The sequence below is a fragment of the Paramisgurnus dabryanus genome, chromosome 6 (genome assembly GCF_030506205.2).
Source record: "Paramisgurnus dabryanus chromosome 6, PD_genome_1.1, whole genome shotgun sequence".
NCBI classification, from domain to species: Eukaryota; Metazoa; Chordata; class Actinopteri; order Cypriniformes; family Cobitidae; genus Paramisgurnus; species Paramisgurnus dabryanus.
This window is the reverse complement of record NC_133342.1, coordinates 48259499-48283424: the sequence shown is the minus strand read 5'-3', so window position 1 is coordinate 48283424 and position 23926 is coordinate 48259499. Positions and strand designations below refer to the sequence as shown.

General features: G+C 38.6%; 1 protein-coding gene across 1 annotated transcript in view; it reads left to right on the top strand.

Moving 5' to 3' along the window:
- angptl1b (angiopoietin-like 1b) overlaps window positions 1-23926 on the top strand; it is a 37476-nt gene that overhangs the window by 7257 nt on the left and 6293 nt on the right. The window contains exons 2-3 of the mRNA XM_065272932.1: window positions 9284-10125; window positions 10701-10894. Of these exons, the coding sequence (XP_065129004.1) occupies window positions 9297-10125; window positions 10701-10894 (1023 nt within the window). The 5' untranslated portion in view covers window positions 9284-9296. The remainder of the gene's footprint in view (window positions 1-9283; window positions 10126-10700; window positions 10895-23926) is intronic.

Here is a 23926-nt window from a genome sequence, read left to right as displayed (position 1 = left end):
ACATCAGGCAAGTAGCGACCCAGTACTGGACCAAGCCATTAATTGTGTTCTCTCGGTTTTGCCTCCAGGAAGAAGCGAAGGGCGCCACGGATTGAAGAAAACCTCTGAAAAAGATTCCTAGCCCCCGCTCCGTGGTCCAACTCGTCCTGGAGGCGAGAATAAGATTGTTTTAAACTGCCCTTCCCCTTTACCCCCTTCTTTTAAATATTTAAATAAAGATACATTTTAATTGTAGTATACTCGTCTGTCTGGTCATTGGGGTGGTCTTGGGAACCTTCTCGAGGTGGAACTTAGAGAGGGGCGTGGCCCTTTAGCTATCTTGGGTCCGCCCCGAGCCGTGACAGATTTGGCGTAGTCGGCAGGGCTCCACCTCGAGTTGAGCGACCAAGGCCCTCCAATGGCCGACGACGAGTTGTCCGAAGCCCCACCCCGTGTCGTGCCCGAGAGGCCTGAAGCCCCACTCCGTGCCATGCCCGTATTCCTAGGGAACCCCTGGGTGCAGAAGTATGGCGGAGCCGAGTCCGAGGTCCGCCTGCCAGAGTGGAGGGCCCAGATTGAGTACCTGGCTGGCCTCCAGGGGCTGAGTGCCATCCAGCAACAGCAATTTGTGGTGAACTCATTAGAAGGAGAGGCTTGGCGTGAAGTACAAGCCGCCCCCGAAGCCGTTCGGGCCACCGCCCAGTCCATATTCCAATTCCTCGCCGACCAGTACGGTGATACCACCCCTGTAGCCGTCTTACGGGCGCAGTTTTTCAACTGTAAACAGGGCCCCCACCAGTCCATCCGAGCCTTCGCCCTGAAACTTCGCGAGCAGTACGCTCGCCTGCAGAAGTGGCGAGACCATGGGTTGGGGGACGAGGAAACCCTGTTGAGAGATCAGTTTCTGCTAGGGCTAAGAGAGGGCCCCGTACGTCAGAACCTAAGGGTGCAATTCCGAAGAGACCCCGAACTCACGTTCGACGATCTGAAGAAGGAAGCAATGGCCCTGGAAGGCGACCAAGCTGAAATGAAGGAGGCCCCGTATGTGCAGCAGTGAGTGGCCCTGCGGTGACGGCCCTCGAAGTACTGGACTGGAAACAAACATTGAAAATGGAACTTCTGAAGGATGTGCGGGACCATATGGCTGAATTGACGAAAACCCTGGTAGGAGAGCTACGCCTCGGGCCGGGAGGGAGAGAAGAGAGACCCGCCCCTCGAGAACGGGTGTACTCCAAATGAGGCCGAGACGCGATGAGACGGCCCTACCAGGCTAATCGGCCCAGGTTCGAGTGGGACGAGCAGGGGAGACCGATTTGCAACCGTTGTGGGACCGCCGGCCATGTGAGTTGGCAATGCGGCCCACGAAGAGCCTCCGAGGGTACATATAAAGATACATTTTAATTGTAGTATACTCGTCTGTCTGGTCATTGGGGTGGTCTTGGGAACCTCCTTGAGGTGGAACTTAGAGAGGGGCGTGGCCCTTTAGCTATCTTGGGTCCGCCCCGAGCCGTGACACTCTGAGTCGCAACAACGTGGGCTGAGTAGCGGCAATGAGTCACGCAAGTTGACGCCGGAACACCAGGTGGCGGTAAAGAAAAGTCAGGAACCGAAATCAGGCACCAAATTTTTCATTGGTATTCGGTCTGGTTACTACCGTTTACGTTAGAACCGGTTCCCTATTGGCACCGAGTTTCAATACCCAACCCTAAATAAGATATAATTGGTGTTTGGAAGTTTTCCTCTCTCTCCTGCAGTTGCCATTCCCCTTTTCCCTCTCAGTCCCCCATGCAGTTCACCACACCTTCAACTAATTAGCCTCAATCAGCCACAGACTTTATTAGACAGCACCTGTGCACAGCCTCTATCTTTTGTTCATGCCACATGGAGGAATCCTTGGAGCTTGGTCTTGCCAGATGGCCTTGAATGAACGAACTCAGAAGGTCACGAGAACACAAAACGCACTTGTGAGAATTGAGATGTGTGCGATCTTCCTGTTTGTCACCTGTTTGCTTGTCATTCAAATGAATTGTGGCCTAATTGTCAAATCTTGTGGACAGCTTCCTGGGAGCGAGGCCAAAAAATGTAGAGTTTTACAAAGAAATATCTCATGCTGGCCTCTTGCTCACAAAGACCTCAAGATCCTTCTGAATGGTAGATTTGCTAAAATTTGATTTTATGCATAAAACACAAAAAAATCATACTTAAGAAAGAGGTATAGAAATGAAACTTCAGACATCTATTCAGGGTCCCCTGGGATCTCACCGTGTCAAATTTAGAGGCCCTGTGACCTTTGACCCATGAGATATGACGTGTCCAGTTCCCACCTAAAAATATAGACTGTTCCTGTCTTTTAGATCCAGTCGAATGCTTAACAAAGCTGAGGAGCCGCTGAACTTTGGAGGTGGTGTCAGGGGCCCTTGACGAGAAATACAAGTGCAGTATCGGGGCCTGGGGCCCTAACGCTAAAGTATTTGAATGGGGAAGCATCTAGAGCCACAGGACTTGAGGACCCTACCCAGGGCCCCCGAAAGTGGCCCCTGCGACCTTTAACCCTGGAATGTAAACATCCCATCTGCCACCTGAAAATATAGGCAGTTCATGTCTTTCCGGGCCAATTAATCACTTAAACTGAGGGGAAACACGGAACTCTCTACACCTTCTCAGGGGCCAGGGACGAAATGTGCTTGCCCGATTTTGGGGCCCTACATCTGATGCTGGACTGTGAAGCTCACAGAGCTGTGGGAATTGGGGCTCCAGCCTGAGGGCCCCTGAAGTCGACCATGCTGAATTTTGGGGGCCTGCAACCTCTGACAGCGTAGATTCTGGATAGTCCCATCTAGGAGAGGTAGGCTGTTAGTAGGATAAACAGGATGTCTGCATTACTGAGGACAACTACAGTGAAGATAGGCATTCCTATGGAGTTTATGGCACTCCCTGGAAGAGATAAAGAAGAATAGGTGGTCAGAACATCCCGATTGCCATTGAAATTGACAGTCTGTAGAGGTACACGAAAGGAGTACAATCCATCGCACCAACTATAAGGACAATGGCAACACTTTTGAATGGGAAAATCTCCACAAATTATGTAGATTCCCTTACTTGAAGCAGCAGCAGATTCAGCTTTTTAAATGAAATAGTTGAGAAGTGAGTTCTGACACTTGAGTCACTTGAGTAACTAGTGCTTGGACAGCTCGACCTGTGATGAACATCTGCTCCTCTTGTCGTCCATTTGAAGGTTATTATCTGTCTCGTAAATTCTCAAAACTCGATGGATCCTTCATTGGTCGGATTGTTATGTCGGGGTGGTGACCAAAAAAAGAGACCAGAAGCATTTAATTCAAATGCGAGTTAGGAAAGTTTATTTGTAATAAACATAGAAATTGGATTTAGGCAGCAATCCACACATCAGAACAGGCTCTTTAGACGATGACAAACATAACCCACCAGACAGGAATCGAGCTTTGAGGTGCAAGCAGCACTAGGAAACAGAACAACACACTGGTAAGCCAAACAACAATCTGACAAACAGCAGCAGACACGTAGCGCATAAAAAGGCATCGGTAATAAGCCACAGGTGTAAGTAATCAGAAGGCACTGCCAACCTAGAGGTTGCGCAGCAACCAAAACTAGACAGGCATGGCACTGATATACACCCAGACACACACACAGGACACCGCAAGGAATGAGAACGGTCCTGACACTTACTGAATTCTTTTTCATATCAACTGAACCTCTCTCCTAGAAGTTCTTTTTTGGTGCAATCTTAGAAGCAGCCTTGCCTGTAAATCCCCTTTTCTGTAAAGCAATGATAACCCCAACCCATGAATAACAGATTAAAAAACGGATTTCAAGCACCACCCTCCTTTTAAAGCTTCCAGTCTGTTTTTCTAACTCAGTCAGCATAACCGAACGTGTGTCCCAAATGCATACTATACACTAAGGACTAAAAATATGCACTATATACCCAAACATCTAGTGTGTGAATTTTAGAAAAGTAGTATCGTTCCAAATAGATCACTTAACGACTTTTACTAACTGGAAGTGCAAACGGTTTGCTAGAGGCACAATACAAGCACAATAAATGTGATAGAGGCACAAACAGAAAATCAAACAACTCAATTTAAACATTGTGTTTTCTTATATAATTGTATCTCCTTTGCTAAATATGACCTCAATCATTGTCTGATGGAAGCCTTAATGTCTCCACAGGCAAAGGTCGCTTGCACTTTATAAAAACGGCATAGTAAGTTGTTTGTGGCTAAGAAGATTCCCCAATTTGCTCGGTGCATCAGCTTAAAACTGAAAACACTGAAAGAAGGAAGTGCAACACTGAAATCTGTATTTCTCCTGTCTCAGGGGAAACTGAAACTGTCTCCATATATATAACACCTGATTCAGATCATCAGCTTGTAAGTGTGTTAATTAAGGAAACATTTCAAACATCTGATGAGTGGATTCAGGTGTTTCATATAAGGAGACATCTAAAATTGTCTGGGAGGGGGGCCGAGGACTGGAGTTGAGAATCATGCCCTATATCATGGTCCATCAAAAAAAGTCCAGATTCCATTTGCGTATGGGCGTGTTTGTTTAGGTGATTTCAGATATCAACATTGGCTTTCAGATTGGACCCTGCCTTTAAAGCAATATTTCACTTTAAAATGAAAATTCTGTCATCATTTACTCATTCTCATGTTGTTCTTAACCTGCATTGATTTCTTTTTTCTGATGAACACAAAAGAAGATATTTTGAGAAATGATGGTAAACACACAGCAGTAAGTGACCATAGACTTCCATAGTAGGAAAAAATTATTTTGGAAGTATTGTGATAAATGACTAAGAAAATATTTTGATAAATGATGGTTAGCACACAGTTGACGGTGCCCATTAAATTCCATCATATTTTTTATTCCTACTATGGAAGTCTATGGTCACTTACTGCTGTGTGTTAACCATCATTTCTCAAAATATCTTCTTTTGTGTTCATCAGCAAAAAGAAATTAATACAACATGAGGATGAGTAAATAATGACAGAATTTTCATTTTAAAGTGAACTATCACTTTAAAGTGGTTTTATAATGATTCAGACGCCCATGTACAAATCCAATGTCTGGAAACTATCTGTAGACTCTAAGAAAGGATGTGTTAATTTTTTACATTATGTTTTGTTATACTATTTAACACATTATGTGTTAGTTTAACAGAGTATACGTGTCATTGTGTGTTGATTTTGTGTTAAAATAAAAAATGACAAAACAAAATGCGTTGTTCCATTAGAGATGCGTCTAGTCAGGGACAACACATTAAATGTGTTGTTTTAGCACAACCGTTTTAAGAGTGTACCATATTAAATTGCATAGCATCACATTTTTTCATTGAATCGGACCGCACTGCATCGTAAAAGGGTGAATCGCATCGTATCGTATCACATCACATCCGTAGCTTCTTTATAAGTATCTTTAATGTATCGTATTGTAGGCTATGCATCGAGATGCGTTTCGCATCAGACTCATTTATGGAGATGCACATCCATGGCAAATTGTAGTCACTTTGTTTTTAAAAAATTGTGTGTGTTCCTTCTTGTTTTCACTCTCCTATTTTGAGCCAAACAATTACAATTTAACAATAGCAGTATACCTTCAATTAAATTTTATGCATATAGTGCTTTTCACAATTGTTTAGTTCCAACCAATACAACCAAGTACAAAGTACAGCGGCTAAAATTCAACTGAACTAGTGAACGGATTAATAATGTAACATGTAGCGTACAATACTTTTTCTGCTGCAACGTTATCATCTGCCATCTTGAAAATGTCAGCCTCAGCACCTTGCCCCTAGCCTGGCTCCGCCCTCCTACGTGCTTCCGCTTAATTTTCATTTCGCTTCAGCAGTACTTTTGGGTCTGCTCTGTAGAGTTTCGTTTTCTCCTGCAAAAATCTGCAGGTCCAATCAGCGAACAGATGGGGGTGGCTAAAAATGATGAATTTGAGGTTGTGCGTCAGTTTGAGTTGTAGTTCAGTAATGGCAGCGGAGAAAGACGTGAGAAAAGCTATTCGGTCCGTTGTTGCAAAGCTGCCGAATATACAACCAGGTTTGCTAAGTTTTGTTGGTCTGATTATTCCTACTTGTTGTTTCAGTCCGGTTTCGGCGCATGATATACGTCACGACCACATGTTAGCGACTGCGTATGGCAGATCCTGAGTGACTCTGCGCAGATCCAATATTTTTAAACTTCAACAGAGGACCCTCCTAAATGGAAGTAACGCTTTGCAATGGAGCGTGGCCAGACTCTCTGTACAAATGAAATGAATGTACGAGAGTCTGGTTGGACCAGGCTACCTTGCCCCACCTCTCTTCTGCTATGTTAGCAAAACTGTGACTGTTGAGTGCGTGAAGTGTCAAGCTTTCACAGCTTTACATTTAACATTTTTGATTAATCATTGGTCAAAACTTTTGGCCTACAGCTGTATAAGAATTAATAATTGTCAAAATTGTGAAAGCATTCAGGTTCTGGATGACTCTTTATCTAGATTTACATTGAGAATTATTCAGTTTATATTTCCCTGTAACTCACAGTACTGGCACAGAGCAACACAAATCTGCCAAATCATTTTTTTTATCATGGAAAATTCTAGCAGTTAATCCTGAACACATAAATAATCTCAGTCTTTTCCGCTATTTGTAACAACACAGCTTCAAAGTGAAGTCAGCTGTGGTATAATCATGCCAGGAGACTGAATCCTTACAGTTCCCACTGTATATCTGCTCTACAGACAGAGGTCTGATGATGAGGATTTCACTTTACTCTTTCTAAATAATAGCTTGGGTTTAGTTTGATCTTTTAACATAATCTAGTAGTGTAGAGCTGACTTCTCTTGATATTTTTATTGTAAGAAATCTTATATTGTATCTTCTGTTCATATTAAAGTTTAATTTGTTTGTTTGTAGATTATTGTTATGAATTTAATATATTTCCAATAAACATAAGTTTGTATAAAAGCTCATATATAGTGAGGTATAATAGTATAGTAATACACTGAATGTGATATGGGATTTGAGTATATGCTATAAATGTTGGTTGATGTGGAAATTTCTTTGTGGTCGTGAAGTTGGACTACAGCCCTGACTGACTCTAGCCTGGCTCCGCCCTCCTACGTGCTTCCGCTTAATTTTCATTTCCCTTCAGCAGTACGTCTGGGATTTCTCTATAGAGTTTCGTTTTCTCCTGCAAAAATCTGCAGGACCAATCAGCGAACAGATGGGGGTGGCTAAGAACGATGACGTTGAGGTTGCGCGTCAGTTTGAGTTGTAGTTCAGTAATGGCAGCGGAGAAAGACGTAAGAAAAGCTTTTCGGGCCGTTGTTGCAAAACTGCCGAATATACAGAAGTTAAAGCCGGAGCAAGAACCAGGTTTGCTAACTTTTGTTTGTCTGATTATTCTGACTTGTTGTTTCCGTCCGGTTTCGGTGCATGATATACGTCACAACCTCACGTTAGCGATTGGCTTTGGCAGATCCTGAGTACTCTGGGCAGATCCAATAGTTTTAAACTTCAACAATGGACCCTCCTTAACGGAAGTAACGCTTTCCAATGGAGCGTGGCCAGACTCTCTGTACAAATGAAATGAATGTACGAGAGTCTGGTTATACCAGGCTAGACTGACTCTGCATTAAGCTTACAGCTGAAACACTGCTAGATTTTAAGATCTGTGGAGCATAGCCAAGGCATAGTTAATCGTACAACATCTAGGGCCGGTACTGATCCATCACACTAATCAAACAAACCAGGCGTTGGGGTCATCACTGCTCAAAGCCCTAAACCTCATGTTCTGCCCTGTTGTATCTGCATTACTTGCTTCTATTGGACAGAATGCAGTAAGTTCACACTGTGATATAGTATATAGTGGTTAGCTGCCCCAAACACCATCAAATATCATACAAAAGGGCCAATGCACAGCTACATGCACAAAAGTCTAATGTGATGAATAATTAAAGGGATAGTTCACACAAAAATGAAAATTCTGTCATCATTTTCTCACTCTCATATTGTTACAAATCTACATAAATGTCTTTGAGGCTGTTTACACTTGGCATTAACATGCGTTTTCGTCGATCGGATCACAAGTGGACGACGTTAATGCCAGGTGTAAACGGTGTTCAAAACGTTTTGAGCTCGTCCACTTTCGACCACTTTCAACCACATTCAGAGGTAGTCGAAACCACTTTCGATCGGATCGCTTTGGAGTTGCGGAACGCATATGTGGTTGAATGCGTTCGAACAGCCACACGCGACCGCCTTCTCTCCGCCCATTTATCTAATCTGAGGTATTAAACACAAGTTTTACGTCTTTTTTTGACTTTTGGCGTAAACATACGGTGAACAGCGCTATTTTTAGCCTTTCATTGATACAACTAAAGCGGCTGATCTCCGTAGTTTCGTTTTGAAAGCGTGTGAAAGTTGCGCGATCCTATTTCATCAATTGCGCTGAAAATTCAGAGAAAGCTCCAACATATAAACGTACAAAACACTATGCAGCATGTATACTTGCTAAACAAGCAGTGGACTCCGACATAATATTAGTTTGCGTCCATATAAACTCATAATTACTCCCGCTCGGGTTTGAATGACAGCAGAAAGACTCGCCCACCGTCTCACAGACCACCCCCTCACAGTATTCAGGACAGATGCGGTCGAAAGTGGACAAAAGAGACGGATTTAAATACCAGGTGTAAACGTAATGTGTCTCTCTCGTCCACTTGTGATCCGATCGATGTAAACGCATGTTAATGCCAAGTGTAAACAGCCTCTTTGTTGTGATGAACACAAAGGAAGATATTTTGATGAATGTTTGATAACTATGGAAGTGAATGGGGCTCATGAATGGTTGGGTTACAAACATTCCTTAAAATATCTTCCTTTGTTTTCATCAGAACAAAGAAATGTATAAAAGTTTGTAACAACATGAGAGAGTAAATGATAAGAGAATTTTCCTTTTTGGTGAACCATCCCTTTAATACAGCAATTTTTTTACTGCAATATTGAAAGTTACATCCACATACAAATGTACTCAAATTACACTGCAGTGTACACCTGAAGTCTACTTTTTCATTGAGGCATACATCATCACTATGCTCACTACACAGTTTCAGAGTAAGATACAGTAAGTCTGCAAACTTACTGCATGTCATTTTCGGGCGGGTATACTTGAATTTTGTCTTTAATGACTTTCTAAAATGGCCAGCACAAATTTACTGAACGTGCAGGAAACTTTGCACACTTTCATTTGTTTTGCCCTTTTTGTCTCAGGGCCAGATCTGTAATGATGAGAAGAGCTGCTATGAGTCCACATGCCTGGATCTTTTGTGCACTTCTTTGTCTCCTCACATGTACCCAAAGCTATAGTGCACACAGAGGGCCCGCCTTGACCCGAAGACGGAGGCTTGCTGAGGACGAATTGGGCGGCAGGGCTAATAAAAAGTGCTCTTATACTTTCTTGGTCCCAGAGCAGAAAATTACAGGACCAATCTGTGCAAGCCAGGGCCCTTCTCTCCCTGACAAGGAGCGTATTACACAGATGGATATTGCTGATGTTCGGGAGAGCCTGACCAAGCAGAGGCGTGAAATGGACACGCTGCGGTTAGTTGTGGACGTGGATGGAAATATGGTCAACGAAATGAAACTTCTGCGCAAAGAGTCGCGCAACATGAACTCCCGTGTTACTCAGTTGTACATGCAGCTACTCCACGAAATAATTCGCAAGCGTGATAATTCATTAGAGATGGCCCAGCTGGAGGGCCGAATCCTCAATGCCACGTCTGAGGCCTTTCGACTTTCCGCCCACTACAGAGAGCTGGAAGCGCGCTTCTCTGCGTTGGCCGCCGTGGTCAATAACCAGTCGGTGCTGATCGGGGCTTTGGAGGAGAGATGCCTGCAAGTTTATGAAAATCACAGAAGAGAGCCACTACCTCCGCCTCTTGTACAGGTTGTGCCAGAGAATATCCCGGTTTATGTGCCTCGTTTTTCCAATGAGATTCAGAGGAGTCACAGTTGGGCCTTTCAAGGAGACCGTAGTTCTAGGACAGCTCCAGCACCTACAGGAAGCGCCCTAGACCCGCAACCTCAACCGCGGGGCAACTTCAGTTTGGATGGTAACACTTAATAAATTATCTGCTGACAGAATGACGAGGGCCAAACCCTTTGGCCTTCCTAAATAAAGCACAAGATTAGTGGTTAAAAAGCAATTAGGTTCTGTATGTTAACAGCTATACATGTATGTGCTGAAGATGCATGCAAAGATGTGCATGAGCTAGAAAACAGTGACTGGTTTTATTGTTCTGATACAGCAGTATAGATTAGTAGGAGAACCTTCGCACATATTTTATGAGGTGGCTTCATACAACCATGTTTTTGAATGATTTGCTTTCCCCTCAATGATGTTGGGTTTAGGGTGGGGTTTACATTTTTTCTCTAATAATCATATGTTTTGGTACGATTCACTTTGTACAAATTCATACAAATTATCTATATACGTATAATAAATACGCATAAATCACCATAAGATCAGACTGGTTGTCCAGTACTTACTCATCTTACTCAACCTTTTAGTAGTTCCTGAAGTATTAGTGAAACTACTGGGTTTTTGGCGTGTTAGCAATCTAGAACCAAGAAACGACTGCATATGTACGCGTATGGTTATTCATACTTGCTTTTTGTGTTTCCTCAGGTCCCTTTCGTGACTGTTTGCAGGCGATGCTGGCAGGACACGACACCAGTGGAATTTATCTTTTGAAGCCTGATGGAAGTGAGAGGTCTGTACAGGCCTGGTGTGAACATGATGTGGACAGAGGAGGCTGGACAGTTATCCAGAGCAGGAAAGATGGATCTGTCAATTTCTTCAGGAACTGGGATAGCTATAAGGTATAAGAATATACTTTTTAAACACATTCTTTCACATTTGTGAGATGAATGACTGTAACAGGTATGGTAGCCTACTTATGCAGAAGAACTATTTCTTTTCAGTAAATATATGACACTCTCCTTTTTCTTAAATCACATCAAGTGAAATTATTTTAGCAATAAAATAAGTGTAGCAGAACAAACTAAGTGTTATAAAAAAGTCAATAAAATAAAAAGCACTTAAAGTAAAACAAAAATATGTTCTTTTCTGATCCTTCCTCGATCTATAAAATTGAGAATTGTATGCAACTCACATTCAAAATTAAAATATATTCATAACTTCAAAACATAAATTCAGCAATTTTTTTAATCAATATCATTCAATTTAAATGTCTATAGCCCTTTTCACAATTATTCATTTTGTAGTACTAAATAACAATCAATATGTAGCAAATTGGCAAATCTGGGCCACAAATCTGATTTGGTTCTACCTATCCTTCGTCTTTTCATTAGTTGAGAAAGATTGCCAAACTGTCAAGTCAAGTCAAAATTTATTTATATAGCACCATTTATACAGCCAAGCTGACCAATGTGCTTTACAAAACAATAAAATATCACACAATAAATTAAACAAGGAAAGTTAAGAAACAGGTTACAGATTATTAAAAGCAACTGAGTAAAAATATGTTTTCAAGCGAGATTTAACAACTGACAGGGAAGATGCAGAACGTACGTGGTTAGGCAGACTATTCCATAATGTCGGGCCCGCAATGGCAAAGGCACTTTGACCTCTATGTTTTAATCTGTACCGTGGTATAGTTAAAAGTTGCTGTGCACCTGACCTGAGATTTCTGGGAGGATTGTACTGCTCTAAAAGCTCAGATAGATTAAGGGGGGCTAAGTTATTTAGACTCTTATAAACAAATAAAAGAACTTTAAAATCAACTCTAAGTGTGTAATTGATTTGATACAACTTTTTCTAAAATTTTTGAGATAAAAGGCAAATTTGATATAGGCCTATAATTATTCAAAACTGCAGGGTCAAGGTCTGGTTTTTTAATTGATGGAATTACCAAAGCATTTTTGAGATCAGCTGGGAAAATCCCTGGACTATGTGAGTAGTTGTAACGGGGGAGCATTCGTCAAACTTTTATGACCCCCTCCCCCACCCGGTGACAGTTGCTGTCTGACAGGTCGTTTTTATGACCCTTTGACAGGGGGGCGGGACCATCAATCAAAATCTGTACAAGTTGTCAACTTTAGACAGAAAGTATTTAATGGTTTTATTGCCGGTCATTTAGAGTGATTGTTTTTCCTGAGTGTGTTTTATGTCAAGCGTATGGTGTCATGTTTAATGACGGCTCGTGTTTGTGACATTTGCTGTTTATTGACATTTGATGTCAGATCTCAACCATCCTCCCTCCTTTGCTCGCCCCGTGCGCTTCTCACCACTGCGTGTCACACCGCGGGTGTGTTGTTGAATCTACAGTTTTGCAACAGCATAAGTTTATTTAAAGGCAATCACTAATCATATATATATATATATATTAGATGTACCTGGCTATGCTTAAAGCCGATGTTTTCTATCGAGCTATAGTTTCTGATCAGACACAAAGTCTGAACTAAATAAAATTTTAAACGGTTCACGAAGTCCGGGAATCTTTTCATGACATGGTCTACAGTTTAACGCGTATTAAAGATCCAGCGGTGTCTGACAAAGCGTCGGGTGATTGTTCATATCTGTCATTTAAAATAAAGTTAATAAATGTAATTCTGTCCACTATGGCAAAATAGGAATTTATTTTAGATTTAGACAAATCATGAACAATGCTATGATTAAAACATTTGTTTGTAACATCACAAGTTATTTAATGAAATATTCCGTATACGTGTATAGTTTAAGCAATGATCTGAGCCATAACCTTCGGAGCCGGCAATACTACAATCTTTAGACGAAAGTCTAAACTAAATACAATTTAAACGATTCATGAGTTCCGTGAATCTTTTCATAAACTGCACTATAGTTTCACGCGTATTAAAGATCCGGCGGTGTCTGACAAAGCGCCGGGTGAGCGTTCATATCTGCCATTTTAAAATAATATTAATAAATGTAATGCTGTCCACTATGGCAAAATAGGATTTTATTTTAGATTTACGGGAAACTTTAACCAAGTCTCTGATTAAGACATGTGTATACGTGCACAGATGGTGACAGAGAAACTTATATATGACGTTAATAAACTTTTAAATGTTTTTAAGAAGTATTCACCCCATTTTGGGGTTTTATTTTTAATTAAAGGCTTCTTAAAACATGTGTGATTATGTGTATATTATACAAAGAGTCTTATATTGTCTGCTCTGACAAAAATAAAGTATTATTTAGATTTAGGTCAATTGACTGCGTGTATCTTATAAATACAACTTGATAATACGTTTGTTTTGTCAAGAGACTTTTTTAAAGTCACGCAAGAATAAAATCTTTTAGTTGTAATGGTAAACATTAAATATACTATTATCTATTTAACTATAAGCTATATTTTTCTGATCAACCTCAAAGTTTTTGATGTTGAGCTTATGACCGTGTGTGATAGATATTTCACAGCAGGGTCGGTTTGTAATCTAGGTAGAGTCTTTTAAAACTATAGTGGTAAAATGTAATATGGACACTCTGTCAAAAATAAAGCATTTGTTTGTAACAAATTATTTAATGAAATACGCAGTATGTGTATAGCAATGAACAGTGCCAAAACCCCCGTAGGTCGACATTTCTTTAGACTAAATCCTATTTATTTTAAACTATATAAAAGTTTAATCTTTTCAGACATAGTATTCTGATCACAACATTAGATCGCGCTCCGGCGTTTACAAACATACGCGGATGAATGTTCATATCCACCGTTAAGAAACTTTTAAACGATTAAAAACACTTTCATATCATCTTCTGGGTTTTGTTTTAAATTAATGATATCTTAAAACCAACTGGGAATATGTGTTTATTACACAATAAAATGTAATTATGGCCGCTCCGGTATAATAGGGGTTTTATTTTAGATTTGGGACTTTCTTTAACCAAGTCTCTGATTAAAACATGTGAATGCGTGCACCAAAGTTGTCAGATAACGTAGACTGAGGCGCACATATATCTGGTGTTAAGAGCCTTTTAAACGTTTTAAGACATTTCACACCCTATTTTGAGTTTAATTCATTAATGTCATCTAATATCAAAGTGTGTACATGTCTATTTACGATAAATGTAACACGGTACGTATTGTCAAAATAAAAGGTTTCTTGAACATGTTATTCCAGTGTGTGGTTCTTGTCTTGCGAGTGTTCGACATATTTAGTGATGTGGAAAAAGTTTGTTGTTTGGACGAACAGTTTCAGTCTCTCTCTCTCTCTCTCTCTCTCTCTCTCTCTCTCTCTCTCTCTATCACCAGTCCGCTATCAACCAGCAGACAACCCCCCAGATGTCTGGACAGAGGGAGAAAGAAACTCAGCCCCCATTGACAAAAAGTAATAGGTTTTATTTTAGATTTCAGGCTTCATTACTCAGATACAGATTAAAGCATGTTATTTCTTATTCATAATTTAAAGAAACTTAGAAGTTTTAAGACATTTCATCACACATCCTATGATGACATAAACCCTTGTGTTAGCCCTTAGAGGACAACAAAACGGGTGCAAATATTATTTATCAACGTTTGATGTTGTTATAAACCAGGTTGTCACATACGTGACAACAATCATTGCTTTAAAGACAAAACATTTAACAAATTTGACATTTTGTTAAACATGGTTGTGTGCGTCCATAAACACAACAGCAGTTAGGACATGGCTCTACATAATATTAAAATCACGGGCTTACGTTAAATAGGTAAACCTTAATTTTTTACTAAATAAAATAAAAATAAACTATTTGAACATACTATCTGATATTAGGTTAGGTTTAAGATCGTAACATCGTAAAACCCCCAGCGGATATGGTGCGTGCGTGTATGTGTGTGTGTGCGTGTGTGCAATGGCTGTTATCACGTGGTGCAGACCAAACGACCAACGCTGCGGGGGATGTGAAGCGAAGAATGTTCTGTATAGATGAGAAGTTTTTCCTTCTGAACACAGCACCTTTACCAAAAACGTAACCCCGGATTAACACATCACAGAACAATTTGAACAACCGTGTCGGATTCGTACACACCAGAGGACTGTTTTATGTTTTGCAGAAACTGTGGAAACTTTTGATGCTGCAAAGGTGTCCGAATTCGCAAACAAACTATCAAACGCAACGCGGCGGAAACAGTGGACACGAGCCTTTTGTTGCTGAGAAGGCGATTGAACTCAGAAACCAACAAGCAAGTAAAGTTGTCTACGAAACTACAGATTCTTGAAAAAGATGGCACAAAGATCATTCGAACGACTACGCAATGGCCAGATGGGTTATGTGTACGGGACCGACCTTTTTAAAGATATGCTTAAAAAGAACTACAAGCGCGAGATGTCCAATCTACTATGTACTGTGATATACAAAGAAGCCAATGTGTGCATGCCTCCAAACTATTGCGAAGCGAGCGCCGGTCGTGTAACCAGACTCAAGGAAAAAACAGATGGTGTGAAAATTATAGATGACTCTTTTCAATAACATGGTACAGACAGTTGTACAGGCCCAAGAGGAACCCCCGTGTGATTATTAGAAAGGCCCTAGAGATATTTTATGAATGTGACGAGGCCGAGTTCTACATCATCAATATCATACTTATGGCGGCTTTTGTAATTGACGTATGCATTGATATCCTTGTAAAGAAACGAGAAATTAATGTGTGTGAAATCATAGAAAATGCCGTAGATTTCATGTTTGAAAAGGGTCTTGGATCATGCATGCACTATCTATGGTATCTAGATAATATCATAACGGTTAATGATGACTAAAAAACCAAACCTGTGAGCCAATGGTATATTTTACGCAAGTTTTACAGTTGTTTTTTAGTTTTACCAAAAGTTTTAATCTGATTTTATTTTTTACTCAACATTATGATTGATAAACCATGTCCGTCAACAAATGTATACTTTAACAAAAACTACGTTCTAGTAGTTTCAATGTATGGTAACTGGTGGTTTTTCATCATTGATTTTGTATACTGCTTATGTTTTTGTATGTTTTGCTGTACCGGTTTCATAAAAACAAAATATACAAGGATTTTTTTGGTCTTAATGTCTGTTGCTACCATAAGATACAAACATTAGAACATTTAGACATCTTGTTCAGACAACGTGTGACGTTGCTAATTCTTCATATGTTTTGCAACACCACACAGAGAAACGTGAAAGATTAATAGAAATTACATGTGACTACATCACATGTCTTTCAGAGGCGTAAAATAAAGTCACCAATGTTAGTATGGGATGCTAAAACAGCACAGGCACAAGCTGATCCTAATTTTGATACCTGACGTCTGTCACATAGTCAAAGCTCATATACTTCATGTCTCTACGAATCCTGACAGAGTTTTAGTTTCATATACACAACACATCAAATGTAAACCACGGTAAACTAAATACATTTGACAGCAAAGATCTCTAATTTTCTGACAACCCCCAAAAAAGATGATGGGGTCATCATCAAACATCACTCACTTTTTAGGTAGCGAAAGGTTTTTGTTTATTTTAGTTTAACTCGACACTGAAATTTTAGTTAAGCACACAGAAATGCACAGATTTTACGTTTTAAGTATACATGTGTACATCACATTGCGATTTCAGTCTCAACTAGATCGATGATCTATCAATATTAGCTACAAATGTTGTTAGTATGCTTGCTCTGATTTCACAAAACATCCATATACATTCAAAACCTAGGGGTTCAACGCCTTAAAGTCATCAATTTTATTTCGTACACATCAACCACACCAAAATTTTTAGAATGTGCAAACTGTTTTACTTCGTTTTAAACATGTTTGTGCGGTTTCGGTCTAGATTTTATAGAGAACTTCAGAACATGACACCGTTTTAACATTTACAAAATGATGAAATATTTTACTTTTAAATGGCTCCCATGAGTATGTGTTGCTGTGACAAATACTTTTGATTGTTTGGAAATTATATGAATGCAGAGAAACAACGCAAAAGTTTTGAACTTTAACATAATTTATATGCGTCCTGATTTTTAAAAACAGTAAGCTGTAATGTTTCTTACACACAGATCTAAACACATCACAAGTCTCAATGTTTAATAACATAAAAACCTGTATGCAAAGGTTTGTTGGCGTATTTTTAGACACAATCTGTTTATTTTCATCTTTAAACAAATGTGTATGACAAAAGTTGTTCTGTCTGAACTGACACTAAGGATCGATGCCGAAATGTTAAATCTAAATATTTGCAAAACAACCTTCACCGTCATATAGATGTTTTCAATCTAATGGTACCTGATTAAATGTGACCATACTATTTCAAACATTACCAAGTTGTAGATGGTTGTGACTCAAGTTACAAAGGTTTTAACAAACATTACTGTTTGTCACGGTGTGTTTCATCGCATTGCTGATGTATGCAACAGACTCTCAAGTTTTATGTTAAAAGGATTACTAAAAATAAAAACCTAAGCATTCTGTATTATGTTGGTGCTGATGATTTTACAAGTTTACAGCTTCAAACATTTTTGCTATATTCGCTGTGAAAGATTTAGTAAATAAATCTAAAACATAAACAGTGTTGAAGAGTTACCTTAATCTTCTAACACGATTTTCAAGAGATTACCAACATGTATGATGTACTAACTGTCAGGGGATCTGTGATATTATTTTCTGAAGTAATTAGCTATCTAATGGCTACTGCACAATAACTTAAGCGATAAAGAGTTTGACAAATGTTACATAAACTATAGAAACGAAACAAGATAAATTACAAAGTCACTGGCATGAGGTTTACACTTAAATAAATCACGCAGATGTTTAATGTGGTACATGTTTTTTTATTTCTCATCAAGTAAAAGAAATACATCATATGTTATCATTGTAGTTTAGAAATATCACAACGTTTTTCACGACCGGTTCATTTCACAAACAGCAATTTGATTATTATTTGATATTGTAAATACACACAAACCACACAGGTAATAGTCTCTAAATATTCTATAGATCGCCATTAGCTTTTTGTCATCAAGTTTGTAACAGATGTATCACTACGACTATTTCATGATCTTGAAGCCAAACAGTCTGTGGAATCGATACACGCAATGTATATCGATTCATCAGGCATTGTCGGATCCTTCTTGGGGGCACCGGTCCATTGGAACATCATCAGACATTACTTGAGCCGTACAAAGGGTTGTGTTGTTGTTGTAGGTTGATGGTCCGCCATCAGATACTATGGTGGACTTATTGAGTGCACAGGTCCAGCTGCAGGTTCTCTCATAATTGCTCTGGGGTGGGGTAGCGCGAATGTGTTGGTGTAGCAGTAGGAGTCCATAGTTTCTTGAAACTTGTTAGGCGATTGTGTTTGAATGAATCATACTGGCGCCGATTTAATGACTGTAATGGATAGGCGGAGATAGGAGTCCTGGAGTTAGGGACATTCCTCTCTGGGCGTAACAACTTCACTTTAAACATCTGCGTGATTTGTTTAAGTGTAAACCTCATGCCAGTGACTTTGTAATTTATCTTGTTTCGTTTCTATAGGTTATGTAACAAACTCTTTATCGCATAAGTTATTGTGCAGTAGCCCCCTTAGATAGCTAATTACTTCAGAAAATAATATCACAGATCCCCTGACAGTTAGTACATCATACATGTTGGTAATCTCTTGAAAATCGTGTTAGAAGATTAAGGGACCGCCTCAACACTGTTTATGTTTTAGATTTATTTACTAAATCTTTCACAGCGAATATAGCAAAAATGTTTGAAGCTGTAAACTTGTAAAATCATCAGCACCAACATAATACAGAATGCTTAGGTTTTTATTTTTAGTAATCCTTTTAACATAAAACTTGAGAGTCTGTTGCATACATCAGCAATGCGATGAAACACACCGTGACAAACAGTAATGTTTGTTAAAACCTTTGTAACTTGAGTCACAACCATCTACAACTTGGTAATGTTTGAAATAGTATGGTCACATTTAATCAGGTACCATTAGATTGAAAACATCTATATGACGGTGAAGGTTGTTTTGCAAATATTTAGATTTAACATTTCGGCATCGATCCTTAGTGTCAGTTCAGACAGAACAACTTTTGTCATACACATTTGTTTAAAGATGAAAATAAACAGATTGTGTCTAAAAATACGCCAACAAACCTTTGCATACAGGTTTTTATGTTATTAAACATTGAGACTTGTGATGTGTTTAGATCTGTGTGTAAGAAACATTACAGCTTACTGTTTTTAAAAATCAGGACGCATATAAATTATGTTAAAGTTCAAAACTTTTGCGTTGTTTCTCTGCATTCATATAATTTCCAAACAATCAAAAGTATTTGTCACAGCAACACATACTCATGGGAGCCATTTAAAAGTAAAATATTTCATCATTTTGTAAATGTTAAAACGGTGTCATGTTCTGAAGTTTTCTATAAAATCTAGACCGAAACCGCACAAACATGTTTAAAACGAAGTAAAACAGTTTGCACATTCTAAAAATTTTGGTGTGGTTGATGTGTACGAAATAAAATTGATGACTTTAAGGCGTTGAACCCCTAGGTTTTGAATGTATATGGATGTTTTGTGAAATCAGAGCAAGCATACTAACAACATTTGTAGCTAATATTGATAGATCATCGATCTAGTTGAGACTGAAATCGCAATGTGATGTACACATGTATACTTAAAACGTAAAATCTGTGCATTTCTGTGTGCTTAACTAAAATTTCAGTGTCGAGTTAAACTAAAATAAACAAAAACCTTTCGCTACCTAAAAAGTGAGTGATGTTTGATGATGACCCCATCATCTTTTTTGGGGGTTGTCAGAAAATTAGAGATCTTTGCTGTCAAATGTATTTAGTTTACCGTGGTTTACATTTGATGTGTTGTGTATATGAAACTAAAACTCTGTCAGGATTCGTAGAGACATGAAGTATATGAGCTTTGACTATGTGACAGACGTCAGGTATCAAAATTAGGATCAGCTTGTGCCTGTGCTGTTTTAGCATCCCATACTAACATTGGTGACTTTATTTTACGCCTCTGAAAGACATGTGATGTAGTCACATGTAATTTCTATTAATCTTTCACGTTTCTCTGTGTGGTGTTGCAAAACATATGAAGAATGAGCAACGTCACACGTTGTCTGAACAAGATGTCTAAATGTTCTAATGTTTGTATCTTATGGTAGCAACAGACATTAAGACCAAAAAAATCCTTGTATATTTTGTTTTTATGAAACCGGTACAGCAAAACATACAAAAACATAAGCAGTATACAAAATCAATGATGAAAAACCACCAGTTACCATACATTGAAACTACTAGAACGTAGTTTTTGTTAAAGTATACATTTGTTGACGGACATGGTTTATCAATCATAATGTTGAGTAAAAAATAAAATCAGATTAAAACTTTTGGTAAAACTAAAAAACAACTGTAAAACTTGCGTAAAATATACCATTGGCTCACAGGTTTGGTTTTTTAGTCATCATTAACCGTTATGATATTATCTAGATACCATAGATAGTGCATGCATGATCCAAGACCCTTTTCAAACATGAAATCTACGGCATTTTCTATGATTTCACACACATTAATTTCTCGTTTCTTTACAAGGATATCAATGCATACGTCAATTACAAAAGCCGCCATAAGTATGATATTGATGATGTAGAACTCGGCCTCGTCACATTCATAAAATATCTCTAGGGCCTTTCTAATAATCACACGGGGGTTCCTCTTGGGCCTGTACAACTGTCTGTACCATGTTATTGAAAAGAGTCATCTATAATTTTCACACCATCTGTTTTTTCCTTGAGTCTGGTTACACGACCGGCGCTCGCTTCGCAATAGTTTGGAGGCATGCACACATTGGCTTCTTTGTATATCACAGTACATAGTAGATTGGACATCTCGCGCTTGTAGTTCTTTTTAAGCATATCTTTAAAAAGGTCGGTCCCGTACACATAACCCATCTGGCCATTGCGTAGTCGTTCGAATGATCTTTGTGCCATCTTTTTCAAGAATCTGTAGTTTCGTAGACAACTTTACTTGCTTGTTGGTTTCTGAGTTCAATCGCCTTCTCAGCAACAAAAGGCTCGTGTCCACTGTTTCCGCCGCGTTGCGTTTGATAGTTTGTTTGCGAATTCGGACACCTTTGCAGCATCAAAAGTTTCCACAGTTTCTGCAAAACATAAAACAGTCCTCTGGTGTGTACGAATCCGACACGGTTGTTCAAATTGTTCTGTGATGTGTTAATCCGGGGTTACGTTTTTGGTAAAGGTGCTGTGTTCAGAAGGAAAAACTTCTCATCTATACAGAACATTCTTCGCTTCACATCCCCCGCAGCGTTGGTCGTTTGGTCTGCACCACGTGATAACAGCCATTGCACACACGCACACACACACATACACGCACGCACCATATCCGCTGGGGGTTTTACGATGTTACGATCTTAAACCTAACCTAATATCAGATAGTATGTTCAAATAGTTTATTTTTATTTTATTTAGTAAAAAATTAAGGTTTACCTATTTAACGTAAGCCCGTGATTTTAATATTATGTAGAGCCATGTCCTAACTGCTGTTGTGTTTATGGACGCACACAACCATGTTTAACAAAATGTCAAATTTGTTAAATGTTTTGTCTTTAAAGCAATGATTGTTGTCACGTATGTGACAACCTGGTTTATAACAACATCAAACGTTGATAAATAATATTTGCACCCGTTTTGTTGTCCTCTAAGGGCTAACACAAGGGTTTATGTCATCATAGGATGTGTGATGAAATGTCTTAAAACTTCTAAGTTTCTTTAAATTATGAATAAGAAATAACATGCTTTAATCTGTATCTGAGTAATGAAGCCTGAAATCTAAAATAAAACCTATTACTTTTTGTCAATGGGGGCTGAGTTTCTTTTATTTTACCAACACTCCCTCTGTCCAGACATCTGGGGGGTTGTCTGCTGGTTGATAGCGGACTGGTGATAGAGAGAGAGAGAGAGAGAGAGAGAGAGAGAGAGAGAGAGAGACTGAAACTGTTCGTCCAAACAACAAACTTTTTCCACATCACTAAATATGTCGAACACTCGCAAGACAAGAACCACACACTGGAATAACATGTTCAAGAAACCTTTTATTTTGACAATACGTACCGTGTTACATTTATCGTAAATAGACATGTACACACTTTGATATTAGATGACATTAATGAATTAAACTCAAAATAGGGTGTGAAATGTCTTAAAACGTTTAAAAGGCTCTTAACACCAGATATATGTGCGCCTCAGTCTACGTTATCTGACAACTTTGGTGCACGCATTCACATGTTTTAATCAGAGACTTGGTTAAAGAAAGTCCCAAATCTAAAATAAAACCCCTATTATACCGGTGCGGACAGAATTACATTTTATTGTGTAATAAACACATATTCCCAGTTGGTTTTAAGATATCATTAATTTAAAACAAAACCCAGAAGATGATATGAAAGTGTTTTTAATCGTTTAAAAGTTTCTTAACGGTGGATATGAACATTCATCCGCGTATGTTTGTAAACGCCGGAGCGCGATCTAATGTTGTGATCAGAATACTATGTCTGAAAAGATTAAACTTTTATATAGTTTAAAATAAATAGGATTTAGTCTAAAGAAATGTCGACCTACGGGGGTTTTGGCACTGTTCATTGCTATACACATACTGCGTATTTCATTAAATAATTTGTTACAAACAAATGCTTTATTTTTGACAGAGTGTCCATATTACATTTTACCACTATAGTTTTAAAAGACTCTACCTAGATTACAAACCGACCCTGCTGTGAAATATCTATCACACACGGTCATAAGCTCAACATCAAAAACTTTGAGGTTGATCAGAAAAATATAGCTTATAGTTAAATAGATAATAGTATATTTAATGTTTACCATTACAACTAAAAGATTTTATTCTTGCGTGACTTTAAAAAAGTCTCTTGACAAAACAAACGTATTATCAAGTTGTATTTATAAGATACACGCAGTCAATTGACCTAAATCTAAATAATACTTTATTTTTGTCAGAGCAGACAATATAAGACTCTTTGTATAATATACACATAATCACACATGTTTTAAGAAGCCTTTAATTAAAAATAAAACCCCAAAATGGGGTGAATACTTCTTAAAAACATTTAAAAGTTTATTAACGTCATATATAAGTTTCTCTGTCACCATCTGTGCACGTATACACATGTCTTAATCAGAGACTTGGTTAAAGTTTCCCGTAAATCTAAAATAAAATCCTATTTTGCCATAGTGGACAGCATTACATTTATTAATATTATTTTAAAATGGCAGATATGAACGCTCACCCGGCGCTTTGTCAGACACCGCCGGATCTTTAATACGCGTGAAACTATAGTGCAGTTTATGAAAAGATTCACGGAACTCATGAATCGTTTAAATTGTATTTAGTTTAGACTTTCGTCTAAAGATTGTAGTATTGCCGGCTCCGAAGGTTATGGCTCAGATCATTGCTTAAACTATACACGTATACGGAATATTTCATTAAATAACTTGTGATGTTACAAACAAATGTTTTAATCATAGCATTGTTCATGATTTGTCTAAATCTAAAATAAATTCCTATTTTGCCATAGTGGACAGAATTACATTTATTAACTTTATTTTAAATGACAGATATGAACAATCACCCGACGCTTTGTCAGACACCGCTGGATCTTTAATACGCGTTAAACTGTAGACCATGTCATGAAAAGATTCCCGGACTTCGTGAACCGTTTAAAATTTTATTTAGTTCAGACTTTGTGTCTGATCAGAAACTATAGCTCGATAGAAAACATCGGCTTTAAGCATAGCCAGGTACATCTAATATATATATATATATATGATTAGTGATTGCCTTTAAATAAACTTATGCTGTTG